Source organism: Hyposmocoma kahamanoa, unplaced genomic scaffold (genome assembly GCF_003589595.1).
Source record: "Hyposmocoma kahamanoa isolate Upper Pololo Valley unplaced genomic scaffold, ASM358959v1 95146, whole genome shotgun sequence".
In the NCBI taxonomy this organism is placed as follows: Eukaryota; Metazoa; Arthropoda; class Insecta; order Lepidoptera; family Cosmopterigidae; genus Hyposmocoma; species Hyposmocoma kahamanoa.
Window position 1 is genome coordinate 1 of NW_020654980.1, and position 11,659 is coordinate 11,659.

The following is an 11,659-nucleotide window of genomic DNA, read 5'->3' on the forward strand; positions in this document are numbered from 1 at the left end:
CCCCTAATATTATACAAAATACTTACCCACCTCAAACGTCCAATTTCTTCGCTATAACAAAAGGGCACTTGGATGACAAATATTGACAGGGTTCAAAGAGTGTTGCCAATTAAAAAAAAATAACTGTGTGTGTTCAGAAATGCAGCCGTTATTTTTAAAAGCTATGTAACTAATACTGAGTAACGAAATTCATATAATTAGGACAATAAATTAGAACATTATATCTATGTAAATTATAAAGGTATATTGAAGCAGCGTTTACACAATGCTTTAATAATGCCTCTGAAGATAATTATAACCAAAGTTTGGCTGTATAATTGTATAAAAACATAAATTATTAACTGCAATGGACACAAAGGTCGCGGTAGGACATTTTCAAAAAGTATGAAGGGTATTTCAACCGTTTTTTTTACATTGAAATTCTTGAATATATTGTATAACTTTAACACTAGAATTAGATATTTCATGGGCGGAAAGTACAACGTGCCAGAAAACAAAAAAATTTTGGACTACTTACAAAACTAAATTTTACAAAGTACCTAGTCCTAAGTTAAAGGACAGGTAAATTTAAAAAAGGTACATTTTTTCTGCGTTTGACCCATATAAGTCGTCCCAATAAGGGACCCTGACTCTTATTACAGCTCCCTAAGGTAGGGTTAGGAATCGGATATTATATCTTATAATCATTTTACCTACCTCTAGGATGCTACAGTACCAAAAACGTTAAGGACATGGTGTGTTTCTAGGACGCATAACAGGTTAATAGAAAAAAATATATAACAGGATAAAATAAACACCGGAAAATGTTATAAATAAAGCAACTAATTTTGTATGATTTATTAAAAGAAAAATTTACATATGTTTTATACCAAACAAAATCAAATCATGCATTTTTAATTACTGCCCTTTAAATAAAATTGTCCTGGTTAGAAAACTTCGTATCTTTTCGTGGGTCTGATTACCTTCTTTAGTATTAGACCAAACCTCCTCTATCTTTTATAGTTAAAAGTGACTTTCGGGTCTCTATATCTCCATACAAACTTTCTAGGCATGATTCACACTTTAAAACCTTTCCCAGCTTTCTGACTACATAACCTGCAATGTAGTAAACCACATCTTCCGAATATTCAGAAAGTTGAGATGATAACAAATAATCATGGTCTAAGTTGATGACACTCAAAATACTACATGTTGGCTCAACTATTTCATCACTCATAATGCGTACGTTTCCACTGCTTTTGTTTATTGATTCTACACATTTTGTAGCGCTACAATTCAATACTGTAATTTTTTCAAGTGGAACGCAATTTCCATTTCATCTGTCTTTAAACTGAGCGTGCACTAAAAGTTTTTTGTAAGCTGCTTGGAACATACGGGCAGATGGATTATTATTGTATCCGCTCCTTGACCTAATGGCACCAAAGAATAATTCCAAATGGTCTTGTGACATCTTGTATGTACACAAGTATTGTAATGAATCGTTTTCTACGATATCATAATATATTTTCAATAAGGATTTTATGCACACTAAAAAGCCATTGAAAGCCGTTTTTCGATTAGAGTTTACAACGTAAGTGCCATCCATCAGTTTTAAATTTTGAATATAAGAAGTAGCAGCCTCAAAGAAGATCTGGGTTTCAACAATATTAAAAGAAGTTGTGAAGAAAGAAGTGCTTTTTTCCACCCTTTAGCACGCATGTTTCTACTGTTGAATATGTCGAAGAGATTATTAAAAATTCTCAAAAATTGAATTGTTCCCCTGCAGTCTTCAAAGCCGGGAATACAATTATATAGGACAATACTGTAAAGCATCTGCGACCGAGTTGCTGAATAACTGGGTTGCGAGACGTACTTTCATTTTTTGTCTAACGTAATAAACGTGATCTTTTTTTAATTTATTACCTAGATGAAGGCCCTCATTTTTTGGAGTTCTAAAAGCCGCTCAATGTGTTGCCAAGATATTACTTGGTTATCTGCATCAATAATTATTCTTTTTTTCACCAATTGTATTACGTACTAATTTTATGTTATGGCAAGGGTCTGGCCATAAGTATATATTTGAATCAGCACATTGAAACGAAAAAGAACCTGAGGATATGTCAGATCCTAAATAAGTGCACTTTGCAATATTCGTTGCCGCTCCATCGAATGTCTGACACAACTTTCACACCACATTCCTGTAAAAGTTGAATGCATTGTTGTACAATCATTGATTTTTGTTGAGCCGAAATAGATTTGATCATAAAGTATCCCACGGGGATTTTCCACGTGTCATTCAGGCAAGTAACCATAAATGTTAAAGCTTGTGTTGCTAGGGGCACTGAATCGGAATCTAAGTTACAACCAATGTTCACATTCCCATGGTATCTGTAATTATAACTATCCCATCCAACCATTTTCCTAATGGCCATTTCATCAATTGCTAAAACACAAAATAACGTTTTATTTGGGTACTACACTACTCTGGAATGAATTGCATTAAAAGATTCCGTAGTAAAACCAGGACTGCAATCAAGGAATTTATACCAACTAGAAATTGTTTTAGGGTGCCGTAGGGTACCTTGAAACTGATCCCGAATAAATGCATATGCTTTAGGTGAAAGATAATTTAAGGTTACAGCAAATTTCTTGGTTTCTCGAGTGTACTCCCTAGGCAAAGGCTCGCCTACTTGTTTTTGTAAAAACCTTTTAATTATGTCATTTTCATTTATCTTGTCCAGCATAGTAATATATTCTATTTCAATATTTTTTCGTTTTAATTTTTCTATTAAAATACTGTAAATATCTTCATTCCTTTTTCCTTGTCGCGATAGCCGTTTATTTAGAGTATTTATCTTCCGAAGGCGACGTTTGGATACCTTTTTTACCCTTTCAAGTTCTTTCTCCAGCATATTAATTCTGGAATTTATTTCTCTTGTCTTCCGCGTCCGTAATTTCTGAAACAAAAGTTTATAATGGGAATATACTGAAATTTATTTTAACCTGACAGTCAAAGGAGGATGACGTCTATCAGATGATAGCTAGCATTATGGGTAACACAATACTAGCAATCTTGTTAACCACTCCAGGTACGGTATATGACAATGTTCTTGCCAATATCGGTAGTGCAAAAGTAGGGTTCGAACCCATAACCTTTCGAATGTAAGTCTGGTACCATAGCCATTAGGTTACCGCCTCTATTATTCTCATGACAACAGAGGTACAAAAATCTATTTATTTACTCTAAATAGATAGGATTTTTTTTCAATAATGGGGTTACCCCTATGACCTGTACCATCACACTACACAAAACAATCAAATTACAACAAACAAATTAGTTTAAACGCGACACACACGTCCGGTACTCACTCGGTTTTAGGGTCCACTGAAAATCAGCGTCACAACCTTGTCCTTATGCGGCGGTGACATTGGCTGAGTGGATCCTATTACATACGCCACAGTCGCACACATGACATCTACTTAGTACAACATTAGTGTTGACCAGCTTTGTGGTCGCATAATTATATATTGCTAAGATTTTATTTTTAATTAATTTTATTTAGTTTTCTTTTTTGTTATTCATTTTCTGTTTGTTTTAATTTAGTTTGTTTTAGTTTTAATTTAGTTCTGTTTTATTTTTATTTTTTTTTACTTTTTATTTTTTACTGTTTATTATTGTGTTGTGGTGTTATGTAATAAATGTATTCTATTCTATTCTATTCTATTCTAAATAAACTTCATGTGTTTGTGGCACATTGTTTGTTTGCAAAAATTGCAGTTTGCAACTTATTGTTTTAATGTCTTTAGCACGTGGGCATCATGCATCGCTTCTTTTTTGTTGACACCCCTTCCGAACTTGGCCCAGGAACATTCAGCATCCTTTTAAGTCCTCTAGGTAACGATGGTTGAGTGGATCTTCTCTCAATGTGACCTTGAACCAGACTCAAACCGACCTTTTCTAAGTATTCAGACCTTTTCATCTTTGGTTTCAACTGCGGGTTGTTACAATTATAAATAATGTAAGCATTGATACTAGAAGTATCTAAAATATGAAAAAAATATCTTAATGGCCAGGGTGGACATATTCTTGAAATACTGTAGTTGCCACACATTTGGTCATTCGTATCCACACCACCTTTTGTCTCGTAATAGTATAAAACGATTTCTGGTTTTTGTTCATTTGTGGCAGTTGTGACAATGTTGTCATTATTATCGTGCATTATAGATATTAGTAATACTACTTTTTTTCTTTTTAGGGCAATATGACACCAGAGTCAATGTAACTTATAATGAAATCCGAAAATTGAAGTGCCAACCGTTCGATTATCAATGATAGTAGTGGGTATTTCTTTTTTATTTTTTCGCAAAGTTCCCACCATTGTTATTTTATTTTTTAATAATTCTTCGGCTAAAGGCAGGCTACTGTACCAATTATCGCATGTCAGATTCCTACCAGAACCCAAAATAGGTGTACATAATCGCATAACTATGTCTTTTGGCTTATAGCTGACCTTGTATGGCCCTTCTGGTTGTTTACCAAGATATGGCTCACTTTGATAAGTATAAAATGTTTGCGAATCGCACAATGCAAATTTTTTTATTCCATATCGACCTGGTTTACTGGGAATGTATTGTCGAAAAATACAGCGTCCTCTAAATTTTAAAAGTTGTCTCGTCAATTGTGAAATTCTCGTTGAGACCATAGTTGGCAAGGCAAATGATTGTTGAATAGCATAAAAATATTCCCGATTGGCGCAAATCTGTCGGTTGCTTTTCTCGTCTCACGTGTGTTTATATCATCGAATTGCAAACATTTGAGTAGGAATGAAAATCTATTATAGCTCATTGTTTTGTGAAAAATGGCAATGCCCAGTCTAGACTCATCCCATAAGTCTTGCAATTTTCTATGACTTGACTTACACAAACCAGACAAAACTAGTAGGCCAATCAGAGCTTTTGTCTCAGGTTCGTCGGTCTTTTTACAATCTCTTTCACGTGTGTATTTATCACTTATTCTATCAATATATAAATTTATACAGCCAGACCAAAAAATCTAGAAATTAATAGGGGCACCACTGTCGCTACTACAGTAACCCGGTATAGTACATCGCAACAATTTTGATACTTAGTGCCCGGATATACGTAGTATAATATGCAGTATACATATAAAAGAAAGTATGTATGTGACCATTGTACCTGATTGACTACAGTGACAAAAATATCGTAATATTTCGGTCACAGCAAATAAATCAGTTCTAAATTAATACTCTATTTCATGTCTAAGGTGGATTATGTCTAAACTAACTTTACTTAGAAAGAAAATAAAAAATCTCAAACCTCAATTTTTTTTCATATTGTATATCAAACCATCATCATATCAGCCAGAAGACATGGTCTGCTGAACATAGGCCTCCCCCAAAGAATATATATTTGTATATAATATATATTTGTATATGAAATAATACTTACTTTTTATAATCACACACAACAAACTCGCAGAAGTTGAAAGTTCTTTTAATAAAATATAAAAAGCAGCAGTACTCAACTGAGTACAGCGGAAGCTAATAATGAACAAATATAATGATGATAATGAACGAATTATTATATTTATATTATCATCATGCAGGAATAATAAATAAAATGCATTAATTTTTAAAGAAAGTCTAATTTAAAAATTCTTCGTCTAAAAATTCAACATCTGAAAACTCTACATCAGATGGTTCAACGCTGCTGTCATCTTGCACATTGATTGTACTGTTAACATCTGATGATTCACTGCTGCTGTCATCCTGAACATTAATTATATTTTTTTTCCATATCTTCATATAGAGTTTGGCTTCGTTGATAATATTCAAGTTCAATAATTTCCACATGTTCGCATGATTTCTTCCAATCATCATTGGAAATTTCTTCGAATGCTTGTTTAGCTGTTTCCTAAAATTCAAACAGAAAATCATGATGATGACGACTTGTATGTTGTCTACATTTGTAGCAAAAAAAAAATGTATGTAATACTATATGTACCTTTATGTCAGTCGTACCAACATACGTGAGGCAATTTTATTTTTTACGATATCCCAAATCAGTTCGGTAGGGTTCAAGTCGCAATGGTAAGGGGGTAGTCTAACCACTGTGTGCCCATGTGAACCTAAAAGCTCATCGATCTCGTATTTGGGTTCTGGCTTGTGGCGCTTGACAAGCATAAGCAATTGAGGTTTTTTCAATGTGCTATCGAAACTGATTCCATTACCGTTCAACCATGATTTTATATCCGCCAACTTTGTGGTGGACGTGGGTGCTTTGTTAATAGCCACAGAGTGGTATGGAGCATTATCCATTACCACTATCGATGAGTTCGGTAAATTGGGGATTAACTTCTTTTCCACCCACTTTTTAAAATTTCTGTTGTTCATCTCCGAGTGATAATCTTCATTTTTATTTTTCTCACTAAATATTAACAGTGCATTTGGGACAAAGCCTTTGCTGCTACCAGCATGAACAATAATGTATCTTTTGCCCTTGGATACTTTTTCTCTAACACCCGTGACATTAATGGATTGCCAGCATTTTTTTAATTTATAGGACTGATGAATGTAACTCTCGTCCAAGTATACAATTTCTTTTTGCAATTCCTCTGGCAAACGTCTGTTATCCATTATGATTTTAAGGTATTTTTCTCTTTTAGCTGCAATATATGGTTTTTCCATTAAGGCTGTGCGCTCTGATTGACACTTTTTATATTTAAAACCCAAAGAAATTAGGCTCTTCCGCAGATGTTTACGGCCTCATTGAAAACCCAAATTTTCCCTGACCACTGGTAGTAAGTTCTTAAGTTGGCACCTGAAATTAAAACCATATATTACTAAATTTAATGTTGAGAACCGAAAAAATTACGTTAAAACTTAAATACATATTACACACCTGTTTTTTTACGGTGTAAAAGAATTGAATTTTTTGTCTAATAGCACAAGTCGAAATCGTCCAAATCTTTTCTTGGACGACCTTTTCGATGCTTTCCTGGTGTAGAAAATACAGCATTATTGCGATGCCCTTCTTCTACGATTCGCCTTACTGTACTCACGGATTTACCTGAAAATTACACACAGTGCAAGTTAATAAAACTGTTATTTTAAATGTTAAAATATAAGATGGCAAAATTTTATGTATACCAATAAAAATATGAATAATATTATGTGCGACATTGAAAATGTCAAATTAGTTTGGGCGCGCTATAAATGCATTTTGTAAATATAACCTTAAAAGGTTTCAATTTTTACGACAAATCAAGTACTAAAATACTGTAAATTTAGTCTTTATAACAACGTAAGGTATTCTACAACAAATTATTGCACTCAAAAAATTATATTAAACCAGTACAAACCTGTCATATCGGCGGTTCTTTGATAAACTTTGTCCAGCGGGTAAGAAGTGTTTGAGCTTCGCTTTCCGCAAGACATCGTGTGTAAACTTTAAAAATTACTTCTCTAGTAGCACTTCGTATGGTTTTACTCATTTTCGGTCACTTTTAAATCACATAACCTCCTCAGTCCCAGGCCATATTTAGTGAAAATACTTTGGAAATGGAAGTAAATATGGACATGGCATATATTTTTAGAAAGGTTAGACTATTAGGAATACAAAATTTTTCCGGAAAATGGTTTTCCATTATGTATCCAATAGGGGACACTGGGTCTCAGTGTGTCGAAAAGTAAATTAAACTCTATGTAATAGGAAGTTGTGTTTATTAAGTTTTCAGAGCAAAAATTAAATCTATTTTTCGAATCATGTTACCACTATTTTTCGTGATAGTCTTTGTAACAGTTTCTTCCAGCCATCAAGCATAGTATCACTTTGCAAGTGGGGCATTGATGCCTGGCCTTAGTGGACTTGCATCCTGGTAATCTGCATCGGTTTTGGGAACCAAGAACAAGAGGCAGGTGATCTACCCCTTTAGTCCTGACAAAATCAGTGGGATGCTCTGTCCTAGCTCGCTTGCTTTGTCTTGCAATGGTAGTGGCGTCATTAAGAGGTGGATCTTCTTCATTTTCGGCGTCATTTTCGAGTAAATACTCAGCTATTTGCTCACGGAAACCCAAACAATCTAGAATATTACGACTTTTCATGATCTAATTTGTACTCAATCCATGCAGCCACAATTGCAAAGTCAAACAAATGGAATATTAGTCTAACAGTCCATTTCCTTGTTCTGGCAGATATTCGGTAATAACTGATCATACGATCTAAGTAGTCTACGCCTCCCATATTCTCGTTGTATTCTTTTACAACAGCTGGACGTGGGACATTGATGTACCTTTTATGATTCTTATCCCATCGGCGACATTCATCTGTTGGCTCAGCGCCATGAACCGATGAAGCTAGATGTACTGGCTTGTTGTCAAACCACTTGACCGCTGCTACTTGTCCTGTCGATAGAACTTGCTGACAGTAGCTTCCTCGGCCTTGGCGACGAAGCTGGGCATCAGTTTTGAAATTACAGTTCGATGGTATCCTGTTCTTTTGTAGGGTTCCAGTACCTGTGGACTCGGATACGAAATGTAACATCTCCAACAAATTGATTGAGGTAAAATACCTGTCCATGAATATGCAGCAACCTGGAGGCAGTCGATTACAAAGACGGAAAACCACTTTGCCACCAATGTCCAGTGCCTGAACTCTATCGTCATCTAAGATTGTATCTCCTTTGCCTTCATAAATAAAAAAATCCAGGGGCAAGCCATTGGGACATGCCAAAACAAAGTTTTTCAGCCCAACTGGATTGGGTTTGCTTCTTATCATTTGTCTCGCTGCATGTTTCCCCCAAAAAGGAATCATCTGTTCATCGACACAGACATTTGATGTTGGAACATTCATCAAACAGCCGTTTCGGATACAAGATATTAGAGGTAGGACCTTCCAGAACTTGGTCTTTTGTTTTTCTGAATCTGGAACATCAGCATCAGTTAACACCTTCAAAGATGCCCTTAGCTTGAAATATCTGTCTCTAGCCATCCTATCTGCAATAGCAAATATTCTACTTTTCTTCTCCCAATACATTCTGATCCTGGGGAATCGAAGATAAGACATCATGAGAGTTATTCCAAAAAAAGTTCTGATTTCCTTTTCAGAAGTATTCAAACTGGTTCCTGTTTTAGCAAGATAAGTCTGGTTACTATGGAATGCAATTCGCTCGTAAATATCGCTAGGTATGTACTTTGTAAAATAATCATGCGGTGGCAAATTTATTACCACTCTCTCTGGCTCTTTGAAGTTTGGGGCTGGTGGCAATGGTTCAAAGACATTTGTACTTTTCCAATATACACGTCGTTGGGAAATGTTACCAACCAATGGAGGCTGAACCTGCGAAGACTGGCAGCTGTTTGATCCTAGAACCACATCATTTCCTTGCACGTCTTCCTCTTCTGAACCATTTTCTGAACTCTCATCCTCGTCGCCATCACCTGTAGGAACGTACGGTGGATCTTCTGCAACATCTTCATCTCCAATGTCTATTTCCAAATCAGAGTCATCGCCGTTGATGATTTCATGTAAGGCATCTGCTAAGGCTGATTCTGAAAAATATTACGTTTATATTTATTAAACACGCGAAATGTACTAATAAATACATGAAAGTAAGGTTGAAATACAGAATAGTAGTCAAAAAATATATTACGAAAATATATGGAATAATTCTACATTTTTGGAAGACAGAAACCCATAGTCCCCAAAAGGAGACAAACACGTTCAAATGTGTGTGTTGGGCAAGATACAACTCGAGCGAAAACTTTTTTGATTCAAAAACATAGTAAAACTGTTCAAAAACATGACACATATATTAGTTTTTATGAAAAAATTGAAATAACATACAAATGTAGTACTCACCGTCAGCAGGTACGCCAAAATTGAATTTATTTCGCGTGCTCATTTTTCAAACACCTACAAAAAAATATGGCGGCACCGAATGAATAAAAATCGAAATGAGCGGTAGCGCAATCTATCGTAGAACGAATAAATCACTAACATATCAACATTAACGAGTTAGTGCAGCTTATTGCCGCGCATTTACCAAATGACGTTGTATGTCCCCATATGGGGACATTTGGTCTGAGGAGGATAAAACACTTATAATTCGCAAAAGAAGTAATTAACGAGTTGACTTCGAAGATTTGACGTAACACGTACTGACAATGTGACAGTCAAGAAATGTGGCCAGGAGAAAAAACAATGAAATGTATATATATCAATGTTTATAAATATCATTGTATACATTTTTTAACTTTGCCCCTATTCACTACGAAGCGCACAAAAACACATATACAAATTCACAATAACAAGTAAAAATATATATTATGACCTTATATGCTTGTTCCTCCTTTCTTCAGGGAATTTTCATAAATTCATATAAAATTTTTTCACAATTGGAATTTTCTTAATTGGAATTTTTCACCATTTGTAGACTAGACTCGCTTCTACCATTTATAGGCTTGCCTCCACCATTTGTAGCATACGACATAGCTCAGGTCGCGTAGCGAGAGGTACTTTATAAATACAAACTGGGACTACCTTCATAACTAGATATTTATTGTGTTTTTCACATATTCACTTATGGAGGCGACTTCTAGATCTGCCAAGATGTTCTTCTTTTTTCTGTCCTATTTTTTTAAATACATTCTAAACACAAATCTATATTCATTCAGCCAGTACTTCTACTCATAGAGTAGAGCCTAGACTACAGTACACAAAAAAATTCATAATACGTACCGTTTGTAAATGTGCTGTATTGCTTATGAACATGGTTGGTACAGCATCTCTATGCAGTATTTTTCTTTGTTTATCTCCGACATAACATTCAGGTGCAAAATGTATAGAGCAAATCTTGGAGTGCTTTGAAGGTTACCAATCCTGTCTGTTAATGGCTTTTACCCATAATTCGTTCAACTTATCATGTACAGGATACCTGAAAAAAATCGTATGTTGTTATACATGTAAGTAAGCCAACCTTGGTTAACATAAAATCAAGTCACTACATCAATATAGATGTCATGGATATAAGCGTTTCAACTACGGCAAATGATTGAATTTCAATCATCTACTCCGGCGTTATAGTGCTAAATTAAATATTCAAATTTTATCGACATTTTTTAACACTATAACCTTAAATTTCGAGTAATTTTGCGTCGTTTGGTACCAATAAAAAGGAAAATCCTATTGAAATTCATATGTTTAAACAATAGTATCACAGTTAGGGTTGGTAAATTTCCGAGAATATTTCCGAAAATGGAAATATTCTCGGAAACATTGCGAGAATGTTTCGCAAATGCCAAATTTACTTAAAAAGTTGAATACTTTGGTGCAAAAACGTTTTTTTTTTTCATATGAAGAAATATTTTGAAGTTAAGTTGAATGACACATTTTAATTCTTATTAATACCACAGAAATCCATTTTCGTGAAAATACTGCAAAATTTCTTAAATTTCCTTATATTTCGTAGAAGCTTTCCACGAAATATTTCAGAAATTTTTTGGAAATTTTTCAGAACATCTTCATTATTTTATAGATAATTTTAATGTGGGAACCAAAATAATGCATAACAAAGGTGATTTAAGACTTTGTATTTTATATTTTTATTATTTGTATTAAATAATTGAAATAAAAAAAAATGCTATACAATAGGTATGTAAGA

The 11,659-nt window shown here is 34.4% G+C and overlaps 2 protein-coding genes across 2 annotated transcripts; both read right to left on the reverse strand.

Annotated features, from left to right (window-relative positions):
• Window positions 1–5,642: 5,642 nt before the first annotated feature.
• Window positions 5,643–6,635, reverse strand: LOC113238390. Its single transcript, XM_026475220.1, has 2 exons — window positions 6,051–6,635; window positions 5,643–5,768 (listed from the first exon to the last, which is right to left on the reverse strand). Exons 1-2 carry the CDS (start codon window positions 6,633–6,635, stop codon window positions 5,643–5,645), a joined length of 711 nt encoding a protein of 236 aa, XP_026331005.1.
• Window positions 6,636–7,772: 1,137 nt separating this feature from the next.
• LOC113238391 (piggyBac transposable element-derived protein 3-like) lies at window positions 7,773–9,901 on the reverse strand. Its single transcript, XM_026475221.1, has 3 exons — window positions 9,859–9,901; window positions 8,217–9,548; window positions 7,773–8,080 (listed from the first exon to the last, which is right to left on the reverse strand). Exons 1-3 carry the CDS (start codon window positions 9,899–9,901, stop codon window positions 7,773–7,775), a joined length of 1,683 nt encoding a protein of 560 aa, XP_026331006.1.
• Between the last annotated feature and the right edge of the window lie 1,758 nt (window positions 9,902–11,659).